Below are 26,505 nucleotides of genomic sequence, written 5' to 3'. Positions count from 1 at the left end.
AGCCTAGTGGTTAGAGTGTTGGACTAGTAACCGAAAGGGTGCAAGATCAAATCCCTGAGCTGACAAGGTACAAAATCTGTTGTTCTGCCCCTGAACAAGGCAGTTAACCCACTGTTCCTAGGCCGTCATTGAAAATAAGAATTTGTTCTTAACTGACTTGCCTAGTTAAATAAAGATAAAATAAATAAAGATACCAACAAAAATTACTTAAGTAGCACTTTAAAATATACTGCTCAAACAAATAAAGGGAACACTTAAACAACACATCCTAAATCTGAATGAAAGAAATAATCTTATTAAATACTTTTTTCTTTACATAGTTGAATGTGCTGACAACAAAATCACACAAAAATAATCAATGGAAATCCAATTTATCAACCCATGGAGGTCTGGATTTGGAGTCACACTCAAAATTAAAGTGGAAAACCACACTACAGGCTGATCCAACTTTGATGTAATGTCCTTAAAACAAGTCAAATGAGGCTCAGTAGTGTGTGTGGCCTCCACGTGCCTGTATGACCTCCCTACAATGCCTGGGCATGCTCCTGATGAGGTGGCGGATGGTCTCCTGAGGGATCTCCTCCCAGACCTGGACTAAAGCATCCGCCAACTCCTGGACAGTCTGTGGTGCAATGTGGCGTTGGTGGATGGAGCGAGACATGATGTCCCAGATGTGCTCAACTGGATTCAGGTCTGGGGAACGGGCGGGCCAGTCCATAGCATCAATGCCTTCCTCTTGCAGGAACTGCTGACACACTCCAGCCACATGAGGTCTAGCATTGTCTTGCATTAGGAGGAACCCAGGGCCAACCGCACCAGCATATGGTCTCACAAGGGGTCTGAGGATCTCATCTCGGTACCTAATGGCAGTCAGGCTACCTCTGGCGAGCACATGGAGGGCTGTGCGGCCCCCCAAAGAAATGCCACCCCACACCATGACTGACCCACCTCCAAACCGGTCATGCTGGAGGATGTTGCAGGCAGCAGAACGTTCTCCACGGCGTCTCCAGACTCTTGTCACGTCTGTCACATGCTCAGTGTGAACCTGCTTTCATCTGTGAAGAGCACAGGGCGCCAGTGGCGAATTTGCCAATCTTGGTGTTCTCTGGCAAATGCCAAACGTCCTGCACGGTGTTGGGCTGTAAGCACAACCCCCACCTGTGGACGTCGGGCCCTCATACCACCCTCAAGGAGTCTGTTTCTGACCGTTTGAGCAGACACATGCACATTTGTGGCCTGCTGGAGGTCATTTTGCAGGGCTCTGGCAGTGCTCCTCCTGCTCCTCCTTGCACAAAGGCGGAGGTAGCGGTCCTGCTGCTGGGTTGTTGCCCTCCTACGGCCTCCTCCACGTCTCCTGATGTACTGGCCTGTCTCCTGGTAGCGCCTCCATGCTCTGGACACTACGCTGACAGACACAGCAAACCTTCTTGCCACAGCTCGCATTGATGTGCCATCCTGGATTAGCTGCACTACCTGAGCCACTTGTGTGGGTTGTAGACTCCGTCTCATGCTACCACTAGAGTGAAAGCACCACCAGCATTCAAAAGTGACCAAAACATCAGCCAGGAAGCATAGGAACTGAGAAGTGGTCTGTGGTCCCCACCTGCAGAACCACTCCTTTATTGGGGGTGTCTTGCTAATTGCCTATAATTTCCACCTGTTGTCTATTCAATTTGCACAACAGCATGTGAAATTTATTGTCAATCAGTGTTGCTTCCTAAGTGGACAGTTTGATTTCACAGAAGTGTGATTGACTTGGAGTTACATTGTGTTTAAGTGTTCCCTTTATTTTTTTGAGCAGTGTATATTTACTTAAGTACTTTTTCATGCTCACAACTCTGTCTCCCGAGTGGCACAGCAGTCTAAGGAACTGCATCTCAGTGCAATAGGTATCACTACAGTCCCTGGTTTGAATCCAGGCTGTATCACATCAGGCCGTGGTTGGGTGTCCCATACAGCAGTGCACAATTGGCCCAGTGTTGCCCGGGGTAGGCCGTCATTGTAAATAACCATTTGTTCTTAACTGACTTGCCTAGTTAAATAAAGTTTAAATTTAAAAAAGTAAAATAATCAAACCACTCATCCCCTGTGGATGGGACCTTGTCATCCTATGGGGGGATAGCCATGGTAGCCAAAATAATGACCTGCCCAGAATATTTATGCATGATGGCATATTAATTCCTTAATTATCTCAGGAAACAGACCAGTGTGGAAGTACCTGTTTTCAATAGACTTTGAACCCTCATTTAATCAAGTGTTTCCATTATTTTGGCAGTTACCTGTATAACACCAAGACTTACCTGACTCTGCCCACTGTTCCAGAGTCTGAAGTCTCTACTACACTCATATGGTGGAGCTTGATCCTCTCTACATGCTCCATGTAGTTATGGATCATCTGTAATGGACAGAACAGACAGGTTAGTTCTACATGCTCCATGTAGTTATGGATCATCTGTAATGGACAGAACAGACAGGTTAGTTCTACATGCTCCGTGTAGTTATGGATCATCTGTAATGGACAGAACAGACAGGTTAGTTCTACATGCTCCATGTAGTTATGGATCATCTGTAATGGACAGAACAGACAGGTTAGTTCTACATGCTCCATGTAGTTATGGATCATCTGTAATGGACAGAACAGACAGGTTAGTTCTACATGCTCCATGTAGTTATGGATCATCTGTAATGGACAGAACAGACAGGTTAGTTCTACATGCTCCATGTAGTTATGGATCATCTGTAATGGACAGAACAGACAGGTTAGTTCTACATGCTCCATGTAGTTATGGATCATCTGTAATGGACAGAACAGACAGGTTAGTTCTACATGCTCCGTGTTGTTATGGATCATCTGTAATGGACAGAACAGACAGGTTAGTTCTACATGCTCCATGTAGTTATGGATCATCTGTAATGGACAGAACAGACAGGTTAGTTCTACATGCTCCATGTAGTTATGGATCATCTGTAATGGACAGAACAGACAGGTTAGTTCTACATGCTCCGTGTTGTTATGGATCATCTGTAATGGACAGAACAGACAGGTTAGTTCTACATGCTCCATGTAGTTATGGATCATCTGTAATGGACAGAACAGACAGGTTAGTTCTACATGCTCCATGTAGTTATGGATCATCTGTAATGGACAGAACAGACAGGTTAGTTCTACATGCTCCGTGTTGTTATGGATCATCTGTAATGGACAGAACAGACAGGTTAGTTCTACATGCTCCATGTAGTTATGGATCATCTGTAATGGACAGAACAGACAGGTTAGTTCTACATGCTCCATGTAGTTATGGATCATCTGTAATGGACAGAACAGACAGGTTAGTTCTACATGCTCCGTGTTGTTATGGATCATCTGTAATGGACAGAACAGACAGGTTAGTTCTACATGCTCCATGTAGTTATGGATCATCTGTAATGGACAGAACAGACAGGTTAGTTCTACATGCTCTGTGTAGTTATGGATCATCTGTAATGGACAGAACAGAGAGGTTAGTTTTACTTTTGCTACTTTAAATCTTATTCTTAGAAAAACAACACAGATAGGAAGAGTTCTCTCTTTCTCTCTCTCTCTCTCTCTCTCTCTCTCTTTACCTCTGTGTGTCTTTGATGGAGTGAGTTGAACTCCTTCTTCAGCTCAGACTCTCGCTCTTCCATCCTGCCGACTGAAGGAGAAAAGAAGAAAGAACATCAGTCAGACAGTCAGTCAGATGATCAGTTTGTCAGACAGTCAGTCAGTCAGATTATCAGATAGTAAATCAGTCAGATTATCAGATAGTAAATCAGTCAGATTATCAGATAGTAAATCAGTCAGATTATCAGATAGTAAATCAGTCAGATTATCAGTTTGTCAGACGGTCAGTCAGATGATCAGTTTGTCAGACGGTCAGTCAGATGATCAGTTTGTCAGACAGACAGTCAGTCAGATTATCAGTTTGTCTGACAGTCAGTCAGTCTGATTATCAGTTTGTCTGACAGTCAGTCAGTCTATCAATTTGTCAGACAGACAGTCAGTCAAATTATCAGTTTGTCAGACAGTCAGTCAGATTATCAGTTTGTCAGTCAGTCAGTCAGATTATCAGTTTGTCAGTCAGTCAGTCAGATTATCAGTTTGTCAGATAGTCAATCAGATGATCAGTTTGTCAGACAGACAGTCAATCAGATTATCAGTTTGTCAGACAGACAGTCAGTCAGATTATCAGTTTGTCTGACAGTCAGTCAGTCAGATTATCAATTTGTCAGACAGACAGTCAGTCAGATTATCAGTTTGTCAGACAGACAGTCAGATTATCAGTTTGTCAGACAGTCAGTCAGTCAGATTATCAGTTTGTCAGACAGACAGTCAGTCAGATGATCAGTTTGTCAGACAGACAGTCAGTCAGATGATCAGTTTGTCAGACGGTCAGTCAGATGATCAGTTTGTCAGACAGACAGTCAGTCAAATGATCAGTTTGTCAGACAGTCAGATTATCAGTTTGTCAGACAATCAGATTATCAGTTTGTCAGACAGACAGTCAGTTTGATTATCAGTTTGTCAGACAGACAGACAGTCAGTCAGATTATCAGACAGACAGACAGTCAGTCAGATTATCAGTTTGTCAGACAGACAGACAGTCCGTCAGATTATCAGTTTGTCAGACAGTCAGTCAGTCAGATTATCAGTCTGTCAAACAGTCAGTCAGATTATCAATTTGTCAGACAGACAGTGAGTCAGATTATCAGATAGTAAATCAGTCAGATTATCAGTTTGTCAGACAGTCAGTCAGTCAGATTATCAGTTTGTCAGACAGTCAGTCAGTCAGATTATCAGTTTGTCAGACAGACAGTCAGTCAGATGATCAGTTTGTCAGACGGTCAGTCAGATGATCAGTTTGTCAGACAGACAGTCAGTCAAATGATCAGTTTGTCAGACAGTCAGATTATCAGTTTGTCAGACAGTCAGTCAATCAGATTATCAGTTTGTCAGACAGACAGACAGTCCGTCAGATTATCAGTTTGTCAGACAGTCAGTCCGTCAGATTATCAGTTTGTCACAGTCAGTCAGTCAGATTATCAGTTTGTCAGACAGACAGTCAGATTATCAGTTTGTCTGACAGACAGTCAGACAAAAGATCAGTTTGTCAGACACTCAGATTATCAGTTTGTCAGACAGTCAGTCAATCAGATTATCAGTTTGTCAGACAGACAGTCAGTTTGATTATCAGTTTGTCAGACAGACAGATAGTCAGTCAGATTATCAGTTTGTCAGACAGACAGTCAGATTATCAGTTTGTCAGACAGACAGATAGTCAGTCAGATTATCAGTTTGTCAGACAGACAGTCAGATTATCAGTTTGTCAGACAGACAGACAGTCAGTCAGATTATCAGTTTGTCAGACAGACAGTCAGTCAGATTATCAGTTTGTCAGACAGTCAGTCAGATTATCAGTTTGTCAGACAGTCAGTCAGATTATCAGATTATCAGTTTGTCAGACAGACAGTCAGTCCGATTATCAGTTTGTCAGACAGACAGTCAGTCCGATTATCAGTTTGTCAGCAGTCAGTCAGTCAGATGATCAGTTTGTCAGACAGACAGTCAGTCAGTCAGATGATGTCAGTCAGTCAGTCAGTCAGATGATCAATTTGTCAGACAGACAGTCAGTCAGTCAGTCAGATGATGTCAGTCAGTCAGTCTTATCCAACGCCAGTCTAGTCAGCTGTTTAATGAGTAGCTGTTCTTATAAGGAAACACACAGGCATAGAGGCTAACCAATGAGTCATTAGTAACACCATATTGTGACAAAAGGTAAAGCTTCAATGACCACACAAATAGAACTGCTCTGAACTGAGATAAAATACTTTCATATTCTTGTGTTTCCAGAGAGACGACTGTGTCTGTTATCAATGCTGTTATAGCCACTACAGCCAGCCCACATTATCAACATCAATTAAAAGCAGCCCAACATGGAAAGATGTGGGACTAGCTATACTCTACTCCCTGTAATGACAATGATCTGCCACTAGGTGTCCTCAGTTCAACAGTAATAAGCCATCAGACACCAGAATGCTGAGTGACGCCAATGGGGCGGGGAACTCACAGTACTGAGAGGAGGTAATCTCTCTCAAAGGATTTTAAATAGGCCCGATTTAAGACGTGACAAAAAACCTTAATCCTCCCATTAGTCTGTCTGGTTTAGCCTAAACCTGGCATTGAGCAGCACAACAGCCAGAGCACAGCACAGGGATACTATCAATTACACTGACATTAACACTCTTCAAACGCTGCTGGGACACTGGTAATGTTTGAATTGAAAATACTGCTGTGATGTTATGGTAATGTTTGAATTGAAAATGCCATGACTATTCTAGAGGGATGCTGTGTCTGTTTCTGATGTGAAAGGAAAATAAGGGCGGGGTAACTTCATGTGATGAATTTATATGTGCTGTTGATGAATACTGATCAAACAGAGCACCTCAACTCTGTGTCTAGATGAAACAGAGCACCTCAACTCTGTGTCTAGATGAAACAGAGCACCTCAACTCTGTGTCTAGATGAAACAGAGCACCTCAACTCTGTGTCTAGATGAAACAGAGCACCTCAACTCTGTGTCTAGATGAAACAGAGCACCTCAACTCTGTGTCTAGATGAAACAGAGCACCTCAACTCTGTGTCTAGATGAAACAGAGCACCTCAACTCTGTGTCTAGATGAAACAGAGCACCTCAACTCTGTGTCTAGATGAAACAGAGCACCTCAACTCTGTGTCTAGATGAAACAGAGCACCTCAACTCTGTGTCTAGATGAAACAGAGCACCTCAACTCTGTGTCTAGATGAAACAGAGCACCTCAACTCTGTGTCTAGATGAAACAGAGTTGAAGCGGCTAGAGGTTTTCATGGTGATGTTCTGGTACAGGGGTAACCCTACAATAATCTGTAAAGTCAGATAATTGCGTACTGGGAGAATGATGTAACATGGGAACATGGCACCACTACAACAAGGTCAACAGTACCATTTCCATGATGTAGCCTACTGGCACTAGGAATGCATGTCACACAAGGCTGTGGTGGTGGGCCATTTATGATGATGTCATCGGACTGGCAGTGCAGTGCAGTCCAGTAGTGGGTGCAGCATGTCGTTATTCATGGGTCTTCATTACAGCATGATCAGATCCTCTTTGGTGGATAAATTCCCTTTGATCAACATAGCAGGGACCAATGAATTCATTCTATCTGACTGTATATTACATGATAAGGGCCCCATCCCCATCTCCCTAATTAACATCATCTCCATGTGGTGTTATTGATATTATATGAAGCCATTACACATCTCCTGAATGAGGGACCACTACTCCACATCACATAGAGGAGGACAGGTTGTTCTGACCGTTCGTTCGTTCGTTCGTTCGTTCGGTAGGATAGATCGGCTCTCAGATCTGTACGTAAGAGTATAGGCTATGTAAATACTGCATTATTGAATAGTAGCTAACTGTCTTCTGATCTCCATTCAGGTCTTCCCTGTCTTAGGTCTAATTAGCCAGAGCCATATACTGTAAGTGCTATACAACTGCACTCATTTACCATGTATACTGTACATGTCTAGCCTGGTGCCTAACCGTCACCATATGGATGGATTGATTCATCACATTTTTTAAGCATCAGTGCAGTGTATTACATTAACATACACATTGTGGTGGAAATACTTCCCAGCCATTCATACGAACCACAGTGACTGTGGCCAGCTATGGGACGGGCCTATATGTCTGCCTGCCCTGCAGGCATCCGCAGGACAGCTCCTTCCCTGAGGAGTGGCGAGAGTGGGTATGATGTAGACCGAGTTAGTGTGTTTAGAACGTTGGCTCACTCTGTTGGGTGGACTGGGTGAGAGGAAGAACTGCATCTATGCAATATTCTGCTTCTTTTGACAAAAGACAATGAACGCCATTGCCAAAGAAACCAAGAGTTGTGTCTGCAGATCAGGGTTGGGGTCAATTCCATTTTAATTCCAGGCAATTCAGAAAGTAAACCAAAATCCAATTTTCATAACTGAAAAGCATTGAAAATAATTGGAATTTCAGTGTACTTCCAGAATTTACTGGAATTGACCACAACCCTGCTGCAGATACACACCATGTCTAAACAGCAGTCTAGTGTACCATTGTCCTGCAAAGTAACCACGGATCTGAAAGGCCACTCATCTTCTCCTTTCATACAAGCTTCCCAATTGAAGTAGGAGGGCAAGTAAGAGAAGATGCCTGCAGTTTAAGACTATCCACACAGAGTAGCTTGTGGGCTACTCTACACAGAGTAGCTGTGGACTCTGCCCTGGTCGGAGAACGCCTGTCTGGAACAACATAATGACCCATGAATTATTCACCACAGACTGGGAGTGGCAGCAGCCAGGGCAGCGTGCTCTACAGATGGTTAACTACACGGATGGGACTCGTGACTGTTTATACACACAGGGCGTGTGCCGTTACGATCTGCATTTCCCAGTCCTGGATTGCCAGTCTGTTTCTGCTTCAGTAACTGTTTCGCATGACAACAATAAAGGAAATGGCTGAAGCAGGAACTGGCAGTCAGATTGGCATGTTCCTAAGACTGAAGAACAACAGCAGTATGTCAGTTTATGAAACTATGGTTCTCTCCTCCTCAATAAGTCACTGCTAACAGGGGTTTGCGCTATCACATCAGACTGTGGATGCATGTGTTCCCTAAAGGATGCCACTTAAAGAGGATGGGAGTAACAGTAATCCTGTAATCCCATTACTGTCACCCAAAAAGAGTGTGAATGAATGAGTGTGTGTGAGTGTGTGTGTGTGTGTGTGTGTGTGTGTGTGTGTGTGTGTCGCGCGCGCGCATGCGTGTGTATGTGTGTGTGTGTGTCTAATTAATTATCAGAGGGATTAATGGGAGACGAGAAAAGCGGAGGCAGAGAATACCATGGAAATACATTTGCACTGGGCTCCATGGAGATGCTATATATGGACTGCTGTGTGCAAAATGGTAGGCATACCAATGATGTGAAATGCATGTATGTACCTAGGTGTGTGGGTGGGTAATGTATGTGTGGATTCAGTGTGAGAGGGAGAGAGGAGAAAGAGGAGTGAGATGGTGAATCCCAAACCACCTCCTCGCCCCTATCCAAATCACTCCGTTGTCACGTGTTTCTGATGAAACTCTGAGGGTGACTTCCAGAGAGTGGCGAGGGGATCAGTAACCCATCAACGTCAGGACACACTCCTGACTTAAATGATGCAATTCATGTTCCACTTTTAAATAATAAAACAAGCATGAAATTCAAATGAACAAATCCACCCTGTCGTTTTATAAAATCTAAACCTCAGCAACAGTTAAACATTTAATTTGGGAGGTATTTCATCTTTTACATGTGTCAAGTCTCGACATTAGACATAAACAAACGCATAAGGCACGTCTCTCCATTCTTTTGTGTGAAATTGGGCAAACTCAAAAATAACGCAGTGCTTTATGGGATTGCACTTTGCTATGGAGCAGGCAGTGTTGCAGGCTCAGTCGAAGTGCCTACCGGAGGGGCTAACAAGCCCCTACACCCTCGATAGTTTTCACTCACTCAGCTTTAGGACACTTGTGCTAATGGCGGAGGTGCATGTGAACGCGCAAGTGGAGGGTAACGGGTTGATTCGGGTTTCAGTCTGTGTGTGTGTGTGTGTGTGTGTGTGTGTGGGTGTGTGTGTGTGTGTGTGTGTGTGTGTGTGTGTGTGTGTGTGTGTGTGTGTGTGTGTGTGTGTGTGTGTGAGAGAGTGTGTGTGTGTGTGTGTTTGTGTGTGAGAGAGTGTGTGGGAGAGTGTGTGTGTGTGTGTGTGTGTGAGAGAGAGAGTGTGTGGGAGTGAGTGAGTGGTGTGTAAACTTACTTTGGTCTGCGTAGTTCTTGATCTTGAGCTCAAGCTGGCGGGAGTGGGACTCCATTCTGCCCACATGGTTCTGAAGGTCCTTCTTCTCCTGCTCCTGACTGTCCTCAAACTCCATGAACTTCTGCTCAGAGACACACAGAGGACTCTCAGTAACTCTCTCTCGTCAGTAACACATACACACACACCACTCTCTCACACCACACACACACACGCACCACACATTGCATAACACAAAGAGACACTGTGAATATAGAAAGCTGAATTATTATTTGACCAAAGACAGGACCCCTCTGTACGTTATGCAGAGGGGTACATGTGTATCTACTGCCACAACATAGTCTAGACTACACTCTAAGAAGCAGGATGTCTACTACTACGTTAGACTCCCACAGGATAGAGAGACCAGGATCTGGAAGTCTTCTGTTCACCAGGAAATGCAGGTCCCCTCCCCTCCCACATCCTCCTGGTGTGTCAGAGAAGTGTGTCCTGGACAGAAAGCCAGTGTGTGTGTGTGTGTGTGTGTGTGTGTGTGCGTTTCCACATCCTGCCAGCTGTAATCCTTTACTCTAGCCCTCTCTTCAGTCCTCTCCTTTCTTCTTTTCTGTTTTCACATTTGTAGATGCATTGAAATTAGAGCTACCTACAGTACATCAGATAATGATATTTTTTAGTCATTGAACAAAGCCATGACATTCTATACAATACATTTCTACCTGTAACGTTCAACACAGCTAGAAAGGCCGCAGCTAATCATCTGGCCACCATACTGTATTATCCAGGCCTTCTGTGCTCCTCTCCCCTAGAAGAACAAACCAGGGAGCGCAAAGCCGCTGGAAAACGTGTGGCAAGACAGCATTTGCCCCAGTACTTCAATCTGGTGTGAATGCAGCGGCATTGAACATGTTTACCAGACAAATTCAATAGTTCACGTCATAGAAAAACATTTTGCAACAGAAATGAAAGCAGGCATTTCTTATTGGACAAGTTGACATAGTACCTCCCCCAATTTCAGCTCGTTTACATGTTTTAGTGAATAAAACCCTGTCCCTGGGATTTCACGTGGTAACCCCCATGCTTGCTGTGACAGGTGGATTCACTTGTCAGTCACAGTGGTCTCCTAGCTACAGCCTACAGAGCCTAATCAACCACGCCTCTCAGCAACTATGTTTGGTTGCACCAGCACATCGTTTTTTGACTCTGGACTTGGTTTATTTCTTCGCTCACGCTCCTCTCCAGTGTGGAATCCTGGAGTAATCTGACTTTGTGGTCGTGTTATCTAGTGGAAACCCTCCTCATCAGAGAGCGAACACACATTCTCATGGAAAACAAGGCATGTGTGAATAAAAGCAGTTAATAAAAGCAGTTTAGTCATCTAAAACTATCTAGACTGATCCAATCTATAGCTAGCTAGCTAACAAAACTACTAACGTTAGCTTTAGAGTAGCCTTGCTAGATAGCTAGCTAGCTAACATTAGCTAGCTAGGTTGATGCAATCATGCAGCCAGCAGCTAACATTATGATTTAGACTCACTGAATAAAGTGTTTGGCACAGGATAAAGAAGATGAAACGATCTGCTGCTGCTACCCAAGGACAATGGATACGGAAGTTCCTGGAAAGGTTAGTCAGACAGTTTGTTAGTCCAGTAATGTTCGTTGACATATTATTTTATTTGCACTGCTGGTGATTATTCACAAAGGTTTGTGTTGCAAATTTTACTGTCTCAAAAGTACAAAATCTACAAATTCCACCGCAGAGCAGTCTACAGACAATATGAACACACTTTTGTCCAACCATAAAGAGTGAATTTGTGGATTCTAGCACCACCATAACTTTCACAACTACAGAGACAGGCAGCCATCTTTTTCGACTAGCTAAAGCAGAGTGACACCTACTGATATGAACTGGTAATGCAGGTTTGGTTAAAATAGTGCAACAGAATGAGTAACATTCAATAAAATCTACTTCATGAAAAGGGGTACATTATTTTCAATTAAAATGTTGAAAGTAGTTGATTTAATAATTGAATATATGGATTTGACAGGAAATCAGTTCCTACAGTGAGCACAAGGGAACCAACCTATGCTGGGAAGGATGGACACAATAAAGAGGAAAGGAGAGAGGAGAGGATGCATATGAGGAATTACAGCGTGGAACATTCCATATCCCCACGATTCATATTACCCCTCATAAGGACTCTGGTTAATGTGGTTCAACAGTTATTGCGTCCCAAATGGCAACCTATTCCCTATGTAGTGCACCAAATGGGCCCTTAGGGCTCTGGTCAAAAGTAGTGTACTATATAGGGAATAGGGTGCCATTTGGGAAACGGGCTGCCCTGTCATCATCTCCACTCTCCACTGCAGCACTTTAGTTATCTAATGTTGTTCTTCTGAACGGGCCCCTTGGCCTACCCAGAGATACTTCTTGAACCGATGGTTAAAATTGCATAATTTCTTTTGGATTACTACCAGTGTCAGTTTGTGTCATCTGAAACGTTGGTGTTTTATCGACCGTCTCATGTCCCAACAATGTGTTGTTGGAAGCAGTGCAGTGAGTCTAGGCAAGCAGAGTCTTGAAGGGTGAAATATGTTTTCAATATCCATTGTCGAGAACATCTAAACTCAGCAAAAAAAGAAACATCCTCTCACTGTCAACTGTGTTAATTTTCAGCAAACTTAACATGTGTAAATATTTGTATGAACATAACAAGATTTAACCTGTTGGGGCTAGGGGGCAGTATTTGCACGGCCGGATAAAAAATGTACCCGATTTAAACTGGTTACTACTCCTGCCCAGAAATGAGAATATGCATATAATTAGTAGATTTGGATAGAAAATACTCTAAAGTTTCTAAAACTGTTGGAATGGTGTCTGTGAGTATAACAGAACTGATATGGCAGGCCAAAACCTGAGAAGATTCCATACAGGAAGTGCCCTGTCTGACAATTTATTGTCCTTCTGTAGCCTCTCTATCAAAAATACAGCATCTGTGCTGTAACGTGACATTTTCTAAGGCTTCCATTGGCGCTCAGAAGGCGCCAGAAAGTGTAATGAGATGTCTGCAGTCTCTGGGCGAAGTACAGCAGCTCTGTTTGTTACTGGTCAGGCTGAGGACAGTGACACTGGAGATGCGCGTTCATGAGAATTCTCCATGTTTTTCTTTCAGCCTTTGAATGAATACAACGTCGCCCGGTTGGAATATTATCGCTATTTTAACCTGTTAGGGCTAGGGGGCAGCATTGACACGGCTGGATAAAAAACATACCCGATTTAATCTGGTTACCACTCCTACTCAGTAACTAGAATATGCATATACTTATTACATATGGATAGAAAACACCCTAAATTTTCTAAAACTGTTTGAATGGTGTCTGTGAGTATAACAGAACTCAAATGGCAGGTCAAAACCTGAGAGATTCCTTTACAGGAAGTGGCCTGTCTGACCATTTCTGGAACTTCTTTGCCATCTCTATCATTTACTAAGGATCTCTGCTCTAACGTGACACTTCCCACGTCTTCCATAGGCTCTCATAGCCCGGGAAAAAAGAGAATGTCGTCATTCCAGCCCCAGGCTGAAACACATTATCGCCTTTCTCAAGTGGCCCATCAAGAGACACTAGCTTATGCGCGTGACCCCGACCGCCCCCGCCTTTGGGATTTTTTCCTCTGTTTGCCGAAAAGGAGATTCCCTGTCGGAATTTTACCGCTTTTCTACGAGAAAAATGACGTAAAAATTGATTTTAAACAGCGGTTGACATGCTTCGACGTACGGCAATTGAATACTTTGAATTTTATTGTCAGGAATTGCGCCAAGCGCGCGACACTTCTTTACTATTTCGGATAGTGTCTGGAACGCACGAACAAAACGCCGCTATTCGGATATAACGATGGATTATTTTGGACCAAACCAACATTTGTTATTGAAGTAGACGTCCTGGGTGTGCATTCTAACGAAGACAACAAAAGGTAATGACATTTTTATAATAGTAAATATGATTATGGTGAGTGCTAAACTTGCCGGGTGTCTAAATAGCGAGCCCGTGATGCCTGGGCTATATACTTAGAATATTGCAAAATGTGCTTTCACCAAAAAGCTATTTTAAAATCGGACATATCGAGTGCATAGAGGAGGTCTGTATCTATAATTCTTAAAATAATTGTTATGCTTTTTGTGAACGTTTATCGTGAGTAATTTAGTAAAATGTTAGCGAATTCCCCGTAAGTTTGATACATTATGAATATGGTATTCAGGTGAGGTTATCTATGAGATTATCGGTTTACTGTTGTGCGCATTCAGTTTGCCTACAAAATAGCTTTACACACATACCTCAATGGAATATTAAACTTTGTGTAACACAGAGCCGTAACAACATCAAAAACCAAAGCAACTGTCTGGTTAATTCAGGTATGCTAGTTCTGAACGTCACATGCTAATGTAAAAAGCTGGTTTTTGATATAAATATGAACTTGATTGAACAAAACATGCATGTATTGTATAACATAATGTCCTAGGGTTGTCATCTGATGAAGATCATCAAAGGTGAGTGCTGCATTTAGCTGTCTTCTGGGTTTTGGTGACATTATATGCTGGCTTGAAAAATGGGTGTCTGATTATTTCTGGCTTGGTACTCTGCTGACATAATCTAATGTTTTGCTTTCGTTGTAAAGCCTTTTTGAAATCGGACAGTGTGGTTAGATTAACGAGAGTCTTATCTTTAAATGGCTGTAAAATAGTCATATGTTTGAGAAATTGAAGTAATAGGATTTTGAAGATTTTGAAAATCGCGCCACAGGCTGGCAGTGGATGTTACGTAGGTGGGACGAATTCGTCCCGCCGGTCACATAGAGGTTAAACAGCGTTTGACATGCTTCGAAGTACGGTAATGGAATATTTTGAAAAACAATTGTCACGAAATGCGCTCGCGCGTCACCCTTCGAATAGTTACCTGAACGCATGAACAAAACGGCGGTATTTGGATATAACTATGGATTATATGGAACCAAAACAACATTTGTTGTTGAAGTAGAAGTCCTGGGAGTGCATTCTGACGAAGAACAGCAAAGGTAATCCAATTTTTCTTATAGTAAATCTGAGTTTGGTGAGGGCCAAACTTGGTGGGTGTCAAATTAGCTAGCCGTGATGGCCGGGCTATCTACTCAGAATATTGCAAAATGTGCTTTCGCCGAAAAGCTATTTTAAAATCTGACACCGCGATTGCATAAAGGAGTTCTGTATCTATAATTCTTAAAATAATTATGTATTTTGTGAACGTTTATCGTGAGTAATTTAGTAAATTTGCGGTGGGTATGCTAGTTCTGAACATCACATGCTAATGTAAAAAGCTGTTTTTTGATATAAATACAAAACATGCATGTATTGTATAACATAATGTCCTAGGAGTGTCATCTGATGAAGATCATCAAAGGTTAGTGCTGCATTTAGCTGTGGTTTTGGTTTTTGTGACATATATGCTTGCTTTGAAAATGGCTGTGTGATTATTTTTGGCAGGGTACTCTCCTGACATAATCTAATGTTTTGCTTTCGCTGTAAAGCCTTTTTGAAATCTGACAATGTGGTTAGATTAATGAGAGTCTTGTCTTTAAAATGGTGTAAAATAGTCATATGTTTGAGAAATTGAAGTTAAAGCATTTATGAGGTATTTGTATTTCGCGCCACGCGATTCCACTGGCTGTACCTTGCCCAGGGAGGTTAACAACTGAGACATAAACTGAACAAGTTCCACATACATGTGACTAACAGAACTGGAATAATGTGTGCCTGAACAAAGGGGGGGTCAAAATCAAAAGTAAGACTCAGTATCTGGTGTGGCCATCAGCTGCATTAAGTACTGCAGTGCATCTCCTCCTTATGGACTGCACCAGATTTGCCAGTTCTTGCTGTGAGATGTTACCCCACTCTTCCACCAAGGCACCTGCAAGTTCCCGGACATTTCTGGGGGGAATGGCCCTATTCCTCACCCTCCGATCCAACAGGTCCCAGACGTGCTCAATGGGATTGAGATCCGGGCTCTTAGCTGGCCATGGCAGAACACTGACTTTCCTGTCTTGGAGGAAATCACGGACAGAACGAGCAGTATGGCTGGTGGCATTGTCATGCTGGAAGGTCATGTCAGGATGAGCCTGCAGGAAGGGTACCACTTGAGGGAGTAGGATGTTTTCCCTGTAATGCACAATGTTGAGATTGCCTGCAATGACAACAAGCTCAGTCCGATGATACTGTGACACACCGCCCCAGACCATGACAGACCCTCCACCTCCAAATCGATCCCGCTCCAGAGTACAGGCCTTGGTGTAACGGTGTAACGCTCAATCCTTCGACGATAAATGCGAATCTAACCATCACCCCTGGTGAGACAAAACCGTGACTCGTCAATGAAGAGCACTTTTTTCCAGTCCTGTCTGGTCCAGCGACGGTGGGTTTGTGCCCATAGGCGACGTTGTTGCCGGTAATGTCTGGTGAGGACCTGCCTTACAACAGGCCTACAAGCCCTCAGTCCAGCCTCTCTCAGCCTATTGCGGACAGTCTGAGCACTGATGGAGGGATTATGCGTTCCTGGTGTAACTCGGGCAGTTGTTGTTGCCATCCTGTACCTGTCCCGCAGGTGTGATGTTCGGATGTACCAATCCTGTGCAGGTGTTGTTACATGTTCTCTGCCACTGCGAGGACGATCAGCTGTCCGTCCTGTCTCCCTGTAGCGCTGTCTTAGGCGTCTTACAGTATGGACATTGTCATTTATTTCCTTGACCACATCTGCAGTCCTCATGCCTCCTTGCAGCATGCCTAAGGCACGTTCACGCAGATGGGCAGGGACCCTGGGAATTTTGTTTTGGTGTTTTTCAGAGTCAGTAGAAAGGCCTCTTTAGTGTCCTACGTTTTCATAACTGTGACCTTAATTGCTTACTGTCCGTAAGCTGTTAGTGACTTAACTTCACTAGGGTAGGGGGCAGCATTCGGAATTTTGGATGAAAAGCGTGCCCAAATTAAACTGCCTGCTACTCAGGCCCAGAAGCTAGGATATGCATATTCGGATAGAAAACACTCTAATGTTTCCAAAACTGTTAAAATAATGTCTGTGAGTATAACAGAATTGATATGGCAGGCAAAAACCTGAGGAAAATCCATCCAGGAAGTACTATTATTTTGAAAGGCTGTTTTTCCATTGAAAGCCTATCCACCATACAAAGACTTAGGACCCAGTTCACTATCTCTATGGCTTCTTCTACATGTGGCCAGTCTTTAGGCATTGTTTCAGGCTTTTACTCTGAAAAATGAGGGAGATACAGCACTTTCAATGAGTGGACAGTGGAAATTTCCAGACATGAGCCCAGCGTTTGATCGGGAGAGAGCCTTTCTTGTTTCTCCTTTTCTATTGACGAAGATTTTGAAATATTATTGATTATTTATGACAAAAACAACCTGAGGATTGATTTTAAACATCGTTTGACATGTTTCTACAAACCTTTATTGTACTTTTTTGACTTTTCGTCTGGATGTTGAGAGCGCGCTTTGTGCCTTCGGATTACTGAACTAAACGCACCAATAAAACACAGGTTTTTGGACATAAAAAGGGACTTTATTGAACAAAACAAACATGTATTGTGTAACATGGAGTCCTGGGAGTACAACCAGATGAAGATCAAAGGTTAGTGATTCATTTAATCGCTATTTCTGACTTTTGCAAGTCCTCTCCTTGGCTGGAAAATGTCTGTATGGTTTCTTGTGGCTAGGCGCTGTCCTAACAATCGCATGGTGTGCTTTCGCCGTAAAGCCTTTTTGAAATCGGACACTGTGGTTGGATTAACAAGAAGTTTATCTTTAAAATGGTGTATAATACTTGTATGTTTGAGGAATTTTAATTATGGGATTTCTGTTGTTTGAATTTGGCGCCCTGCAATTTCACTGGCTGTTGTCGAGGTGGGACGCTAGCGTCCCAATGATACTAGAGAGGTTAACAACCGTTCCACAGGTGCATGTTCATTGAACAAGCATGGGAAACAGTGTTAAACCCTTTACAATGAAGACCTGTGAAGTTATTTGGATTTTTACGAATCATCTTTGAAAGACAGGGTGTGTTGAAAAGGGGAAGATAATTTTTTTGCTCTGTTTATATGTAATGCATTGTGGGTAAATGGTGACTGACTAATTTACAAATAATAATGAGTAGGCCTAGTTACATATGATGCAAGGAGATTTGTAGATGAGTCAGTCACTACTCTGATGAACAAGCCTTGGCTGTGTCTTTGCTTCACTAGGCTGGCCAGCCATGATAATAACAACATTGTTAGACAACAACACAAGGTTAGTGGTTTTATCACTTTCACATAAAAAAAACTGTTACAAAGTCTACTGTGTATAGTGTTATATGTAACCCTGCCTTACATAAAGCTTACAGAATTAATTGCAGAAGTTCATCTTTAATCAGATGACATAAAATGTATACTTTCTACATTGAAACCTGTCTGTATTTATTTTTCAAAGTCCACTGCTTAACATTGTGTGTGTGTGTGTGTGTAGAGTGTAAATCATATTTAAAGTCATTGTAACCATTCTTTGCAGAACGCTCAGCCCTGCTATAGTAGTTCACTAAACTACAGAGTATGTTGTCCACAGAAGTTGTTGTCTATGGCTCTTTTGATATTATATTCAGAATGAATAACAACCAGGTTTGTGATAGTTTGAGCCACCTTAGGTCAAGATTGTTTTCAATTCACATGACCAGACAATTAAAACCACAGGCCTATAGTCATAACACAGATGAAAATGGAAGCTGTGTATAATAACAATATTTTGTCATAGCCTACGAATAGGACCCAGAGTTTTACCTGACCAGGTCATGATCAGGAAAAACTCCAGGCCCCAGAAAAGACGCAGACGAATTTTGCCACACCGCTTTTGAACTGGTGGTGCCACCTCTGAGGGAGCGGACATTGTTTGCATCCATGTGGATTCATAGTGATTCAAAACATTGGTTAAGGATGAAGTATTACTTGCCACATGTCTGTAAAGTGGCAGTTTATAACCACACCATAGGGATTAATGTCGAACTGGAGTGAAACCTACTTACGCTAACTCACATTTCTATAAACAGTCAAACAGTGTATCAATCATTTTTACAAAGGAAACTGCGTGATAAACTACTATATCATGGAGACTTTATTCCTCATAGTGGTGAGAAGATGCACACACCCAAACACCCTTTTTTATTTTTCCAGGTTTGTGTTTTCGATTTGAGCGATCTGTTAAATACCGACAACAGAATCAATGCGTGGCAGAGTGGCCTATAAAAGCTGAAGAACACATGCACATCCAGGTACTTTTGGCTGATGAAGACCTAAGGGTGGAAACGTTGATATAATAACATCACTTAGGTACTTGAGCAGCAATGTGGCGTTTTCCTTTATATATTTCAGAGTGGCCTATAAGACATTAGGGGAACAGATGTTGCTCTTTATTTTCTGCTGGATAAAATCCAAGAGGGTTTGACAAACCATTCCCTTGGAAACAGAGTAGGTCAATATTGAGTAAAATGGGGAAGGTTTACGGTGCAACACCAGGCCCAAGAGTACATAATAGAAGCCAAGGCACAGGGAGGTCTCTCCCTCTCAGTGAGCCCTGGCCATCACAATGGATCACATGACCTGGAAATCATAACCCGCACAGCCTACAATACCAAAACCTCGGTCCCCACCCCCCCTCCTCCTCATCTGCATCTTTTCTGGGGAACACAGGGCTTCCTGGGATTAAGAAACCCAAGGCGGGCTGGAAGAATGTGTGTGTGTCTCACTGTCTCTGTGTCACAGCCTGGACAGAGCTGAGGGGCCTGAAACAGCACTGGGACTACAGAGAGACTGACGGTCTGAATCACATCCAGTTCTCCTTCACTAAGACTCAGGGCCAGGCAGCAAAAGGTCCAACAAGCACACACACACACGGACACAAACCAAAAAACACACAGAAATAGGTCAAACCAGACTGGGCAGTGCAGCAAGTGAAGCCGAACTGCACTGCCCAGTCTGGTTTGACCTATTTCTGTGTTTTTTGGTTTGTGTCCTTGTGTGTGTGCTTGTTGGACCTTTTGCTGCCTGGCCCTGAGTCTTAGTGAAGGAGAACTGGATGTGATTCAGACCGTCAGTCTCTCTGTAGTCCCAGTCTCGGAGTCTTGGATGAAGTTGTCTGTAACCACTTATCAAAGCTCAGTTGGCTGAGGTAAAAATTGTGGTGGGATGAGCTGATCCTAGGTCTGCTGTAGGGGCAAGGCAACCTTTAGCTCTATGGTGATCGTTCTACCCACTGAGGTAGGGTCATTACTCTGTGTATGGGCCTGGACAGATGCTAAATTCCTCTTCTATTCCTGATGCCTATTTCTTTACCTTTACTAGAGGGAGGAGCTTAAGATGTTACCTTTACTAGAGGGAGGAGCTTAAGACACATATCTTTTTATTTAACCTTTATGTAACTAGGCAAGTCAGTTAAGAACAAATTCTTACTTACAATGACAGCCTAGGAACAGTGGGTTAACTGCCTTGTTCAGGGGCAGAACGACAGATTTTTACCTTGTCAGCTCAGGGATTTGATCTAGCAACCTTTCAGTTACAGGCCCAACACTCTAAATACTAGGCTACCTGCCTCTAACCACTAGGCTACCTGTCTCTAACCACTAGGCTGCCTGCCTCTAACCACTAGGCTGCCTGCCTCTAACCACTAGGCTGCCTGCCTCTAACCACTAGGCTGCCTGCCTCTAACCACTAGGCTGCCTGCCTCTAACCACTAGGCTGCCTGCCTCTAACCACTAGGCTGCCTGCCTCTAACCACTAGGCTGCCTGCCCCCCGGCGCCGCCGCCCAGACGCATATCCAAAGCAGTTGCAACGATGCAGACTGACGGATGGAACTGACAGAAGGAACTTTATTCTCACAGTATTATACACTCCGGATGATTTTAGATTTTTACATATTTGAGTAGCAATGTCATGATTACTCAAGTAACAACTCATTCAGGATGATACAGTGAGAAAGGTGTGTCTACAGAAATAGCATGAAAGCCCTTCATACTGCAAGTGCCAGTAAAACACAGTTCTGTTTTATCTCTCCTCCTCTCCCGTCCTCTTCTCCACTCGCTTGTCCTGTCCTCTTAATTCTGTTCTGTCCTTTCTCACCTCATCCTCCCCTCCTCTCTCCATCTGATGAGCAGTCATGATAAACTGCTGAGTCACTAAACCTGCTGCTTCTGAGGTACAATACAGCATCTGTGTGTCCAATGTACCTTGCCCCGATTAGGAATGTTTCTCTCTATAACATGAGGCCTGATTCACCCTTCTCATAAATGTAAATGTGTAACTACTCATTCATAAACAGTTAAGGGTTTTCCTAACTACAATAGGTAAGTGCTGCCCACTTATGGACGCTGTATAATAGCCTGACTGTATTTGTCTATACTCTTGTCTGATTACTGATGCTTTAGTTTAGAGCAATGGTCACCAACCTTTACTGATTCAAGATCACTTTGAGTCAAAATGCAATCTGAGATCTACCACTCAGATTTTTTTTTTTACCTAAACCTATGCAACATGAACCAATTAAAAACAGTTCTGTAGCAAGGAGGTTTGTGCAGTAGACTATAGGCCCAATACATCATCACTGCATGTTGGCTATGCTTGAATTGCCCTGCCAATGTTGTTCTTCACAGACCATTTAGAAATTATATTGAAAACATATGATCACACTGGTAATATAACATTTGTTGTATTACTTGCAAGGCACTGCTGAGTGAGCATAATCATTTGCATTTTTTTACTGGGACTGATGGTCTGCATCTGATGGTCAGTCTGAGAGCGGTGAGGCTGCCTCTCACCTGACTTACTTAAAGTATGCATTGAAGTGTCTGTAATATAATATGCGTGTCAGAAACGAATGTAGACATTGATAAATGCATACAATTGATAAGTACCAAGATGACTGCTGGGTGGCTTAAATACAGCACCCCCTGTCAGGCATACATGGTTAAAACACATCACTGGTCTAGACAGGAGCTAATGGCTGTGAGAGCAGAACACAGGTGGGATGTTTCTGATGCCATGACCGGATTTACCGTGACAGGAAGACTGTTCTCCCAGTGTCTCTGTCTACCTCTGGAGAAGAAACAATATACTAAAGATATTTACATGCAAAGTGAGAGGAGGCTGACAGCTGTTTCTGTAAACTACAATAGCCAAGCAGGCAAACAGTCTGACAAAAAAGGATGGAGGAGTTGGAGGAGAAAAACATCTCGGTCGCGTGCATTCTGCGCGTGTTAGTGCGTGATGATGAAATTGAGGCTACTGTGAATCAATCCACCATGGATGGGTAGGCTATTGTTAGCATGATGCTAAACTAATCATGCAGTTACTCATCTAACTGGGGAGCTGATATTACGAACGTGGCTCTCCTTACACAATATAAGATTATTTGCCTCGTGGGTATCCCTTGTTGACAACGTTGCACCACGTGCATGTTCTACACAACACATAGACATCCGTATGGATGCTTTGATGATGAAAAACACTGGCTTGAGTGGCCTTGCAGCGAGAGGCAGCGTTTCAAATCGGCTGTCAATGTCCTCTCTCTCTCCGTCGTTCGCTGCCCGGACTCACCTCCTCTGCGTGTTTCCTCAGCGCTTTCTCCCGTTCATACTGCGTGATGAGCTGTTCGTTGTCCTCCTTTAACAGTTCTAGCTCCACTTCATGCTCCTGGTTTTCTGCGAACACCGAATCCAGGTTCTCCAGCACAGCCACGACGAGCGGCATCAGTTCTTTCACCACGTCTTCGTCGTATTTTCCTATCAGTTTCTCGAACTCGCGGTAGATGGAGTTGGCCAGGCCCGATACCCGCTCCGACATCATAGCCGATGTCCCCGGGTCGTCCTGGTACACTACTCCGTCCTCCAACTCCATTTTCTTCCCTTCCTTGAACAAATAGGTCCTGTGAATTGGATTTACACTTACCCCGCCACTATGAATTCCGTTATTTTCTTTACGAAAATGTAATGCGTATTCCCTTTAAAAGCTTCAATTGAAATGACAATATTCGTGCAATAGTACCTCCCTGGAAGCGTTCGATAGACGTGGATTATTTTTTTCCTCCAGTTTCGTCTTTTCACAAGAGAGGTGCGTTCAGTTCGCTTGAACGTTTGCTACGTTGAATAAGTGTTTGTACTGAATGACACGTTTTCAAAAACGTTATTGTACGTTTGCTCCCGTTTGGTGGGTGTGGCGATGAGTGGCTTGAAGCAAGGAGTGACGCTTTAAAGGGCAGTGTTCCCCAACCGTTCTTATTATACCTCAGTTTCCCCAACCCACAATCTCCCCGTTATTCAACTGGTCGTTCAGTACAGCACCGTTTCTGTTCAATTGAATGTTCCAGAACGCAAAACTTACTGAACGCAGCCCAGCTGAATAGACTTTCACGTGATGACGTCGTATCGGGGAATTTACACGGGGAATGTAGTTTTACCGAATATTTGTATCCTACAACGTTAAACCTAGGGCTAGTCATATAGTCAAACACATCATAGTAATAACATAGTAATACGACACTATACTGTTAATAAAGGCATCTTTATTTAAATTTCTGTGTCTACAAAATACTTTAAGACCCTGCTCTAATAATGATTACATTTACATTTTATTCATTTAGCAGACACTCTTATCCAGAGCGATTTACAGTTAGCTTTCTTATGATGAATGCACTATCAGTCATAGTAAAGTTTCCCTCAACAAAGTAACTAAATAATAAAAACTATATTTAAATAATATATACAATAAATAAAATACAATAAATAAAATGTTTCCTCAAATTATAAATTGTATTTGTAACCAACTATCTCACAAACCCAAAGACCTAAACGGCAGACTAAAACAAACAACAAAAAACAATTGGCAAAATTGTCCCACTCGAGAGGGATCATGTTTGTCAGTTATAAGCAAGGAAGAAGTAGCCTACACTATTCAGTGGGGTTTTATGTGGCTGTATGATAGACCCACTTGTATTATTATTCAGTGTAGGCAAGTGACTCTGGATAATGTATGGATCCCTCAGTTATCTTCAGTGTTGTAGTAGCCTACTCTAGTCCGGCCTGGGAGTCTCTGTGTCAGATACATTTTTACTCGGTCTTGACTCGGTCTCGGACAATGAGGACTCATAATTTCTTGCCGAGACCAACCAAGACCAGCTGATTGAAAAACTCAATCATCAGCTCCCATTCAGTCAGCCCACAAAACCGCTTCGCCAGGCCAAATAGCCACCCTCCTTTCATGACACATTAATATCTTATCAACTATTTTCTGGTCTTCCTACTTTACTCTTAACAATACTGTCCTTTACTTTAATTGAAAAATATCCCAAAACTGTGTAGTGTGCCTCAGAAATGTCCTTGATTCGCTGGTAGGGAAGAGTGAGGATCATTGTTTGAAAGTTGCTAGCTCACTATTAGTAAGGTGAGACTGGGGGAATATTTTGTATTTTTATCTATTATAGAACTGTTTGAGTTGGTGAGTGGCTCTCTATTTGCCCTCAGCATGCATTTGTCACAGTTCTGTATGTCTAAAGAATTCATATGTTCTTGTGAAATACTATATGAACAAATCGTGGACATTTGGAACTCTTACATTTACTTGCCTAGGTAAATAAAGGTACAATAAAAAAAACAGACCTGATTATGTTGAGATCAGGGCTCTGTGGGGGCCATTCCAGGACTCCTTGTTCTTCTTTACGCTGAAGATATAGCGAGTCATTAAGAACTATGTTTGGGGTCGTTGTCATGCTGCAAAATAAATTTGGGGCCAATCAGATGCCTCCCTGATGGTATTGCATGATGGATAAGTATCTGCCTGTACTTCTCAGCATTGAGGAGACCATTAATTCTGACCAAATCCCCAACTCCATTTGCAGAAATGCAGCCCCAAACATACAAGGAACCTCCACCATGCTTCACGGTTGCCTGCAGACACTCATTCGTGTACCGCTCTCCAGCCCGTCGGCGAACAAACTGCCTTCTGCTACAGTCAAATATTTCAACTTTTGACTCATCAGTCCAGAGCACCTGCTGCCATTTTTCTGCACCCCCGTTCCTGTGTTTTTGTGCATAGTTGACTCGCTTGGCCTTGTTTCCACGCCGGAGGTATGGCTTTTTGGCCACAAGTCTTCCATGAAGGCCACTTCTGACCAGACTTCTCTGGACAGTAGATGGGTGTACCAGGGTCCCACTGTTTTCTGCCAATTCTGAGCTGATGGCACTGCTGGACATCTTCCGATTGCTAATGGAAGTAAGCATGAGGTGTCTTTCATCTGCTGCTGTAAGTTTCCTTGGCCGACCACTGCATCTACGGTCCACAACGTTGCCCGTTTCTTTGTGCTTCTTCAAAAGAGCTTGGACAGCACATCTGGAAACCCCTGTCTGCCTTGAAATTTCTGCCTGGGAGAGACCTTGCTGATGCAAGGCTGTGCTCAGTCTTGTCATGGTGTATGACTTTTGACAGTAAACTATCTTCAGCAACCTCACCTTGTTAGCTGAGTTTGGTTATTCGTCACCCAGTTTTATTCCTCCGACACAGCTGTTTCTGTTTCAGTTAATGAGTGTGTTTCAACCTACATATTGAATTGATTATCATTAGCACCTGTTTGGTATAATTGTTTAATCATACACCTGACTATATGCCTACAAAATCTCTGACTTTGTGCAAGCATACCTACAAGAATTGATGCTGTTTTGAAGGCAAAGGGTGGTCACACCAAATATGGATTTGATTTATATTTTTCATCTGTTCACTCACTTTGCATTTAGTTTATATTTACCAATCTATTAACATGTCTAATTTTGAAAGCATTCTTACTTCACAACATTTCTTTCACACCTGCCTAAAACTTTTGCACAGTAATGTATATTTTTGTTGTTGCAAACAATGTAAAAATTTTTTTATTGAGTTATGTCAGGGATTTCGTCGTCGTCAGACGATATGGCGAAATCATCGGAAAAGGAGGACCAAAATGCAGCAGAATTGTGTTGGCTCATTTTGAACATTTATTAGACTCAAAATGACCATACAAAATAACAAAACGAACTCACGATATAGACAGTCTTCTCAGGCTCACATACGCTAGACAAGAAACAATCTCCCACAAATGACAAACACAAACACACCCTAATATATGGGAGTCTCAATCAAAGGCAAAGAGAAAACACCTGCCTTCAATTGAGAGTCCCAACCCCAATTAATCAACCATAGAAACACACTCACTAGACTCCACATAAAAATACATAAACATAGACCATAAACCAAAAACCCGGAAATACTAAATCAAACGCCCTTTTTCCAAAACACCACCCCGAACCACATAAAACAAATACCCTCTGCCACGTCCTGACCAAACTACAATGACAATTAACCCTTATACTGGCCAGGACGTGACAGTACCCCCCCCCCCCCCCCTAAAGGTGCTAACCCCGGAAGCACCTCAAGAAAAACAAAAACCCCAAACAACAACAAAAATCCCCCTAAACTAAAGGGAGGGAAGGGAGGGTGGCTGCCGTCACCGACGGCACTTGTGCTACACCCCCCTCCCCAACCCACC

General features: G+C 42.9%; 2 protein-coding genes across 6 annotated transcripts in view; one reads left to right on the top strand and one right to left on the bottom strand.

Moving 5' to 3' along the window:
• The window catches only part of LOC106593977 (C-Jun-amino-terminal kinase-interacting protein 4), a 61,631-nt gene extending 38,550 nt beyond the window's left edge, over positions 1–23,081 (bottom strand). For all 5 annotated transcript variants that reach the window (XM_045720020.2, XM_045720022.2, XM_045720021.2 and 2 more), the window contains exons 1-4: positions 22,530–23,081; positions 9,880–10,000; positions 3,604–3,674; positions 2,301–2,395 (exon numbers count right to left, since the gene is read on the bottom strand). In XM_045720020.2, the coding sequence (XP_045575976.1) occupies positions 2,301–2,395; positions 3,604–3,674; positions 9,880–10,000; positions 22,530–22,829 (587 nt within the window). In that variant the 5' untranslated portion in view covers positions 22,830–23,081. The remainder of the gene's footprint in view (positions 1–2,300; positions 2,396–3,603; positions 3,675–9,879; positions 10,001–22,529) is intronic.
• The window catches only part of LOC106606751 (lipid droplet assembly factor 1), a 65,727-nt gene continuing 56,547 nt past the window's right edge, over positions 17,326–26,505 (top strand). The window contains exon 1 of the mRNA XM_082976404.1: positions 17,326–17,544. The gene's annotated coding sequence lies outside the window, so the exon portion shown is untranslated. The remainder of the gene's footprint in view (positions 17,545–26,505) is intronic.

Source organism: Salmo salar, chromosome 06 (genome assembly GCF_965601325.2).
Source record: "Salmo salar chromosome 06, fSalSal1, whole genome shotgun sequence".
Classification (NCBI taxonomy): domain Eukaryota; kingdom Metazoa; phylum Chordata; class Actinopteri; order Salmoniformes; family Salmonidae; genus Salmo; species Salmo salar.
The sequence above is the reverse complement of the archived record's forward strand: the minus strand, read 5'-3'. Positions and strand labels throughout refer to the sequence as shown.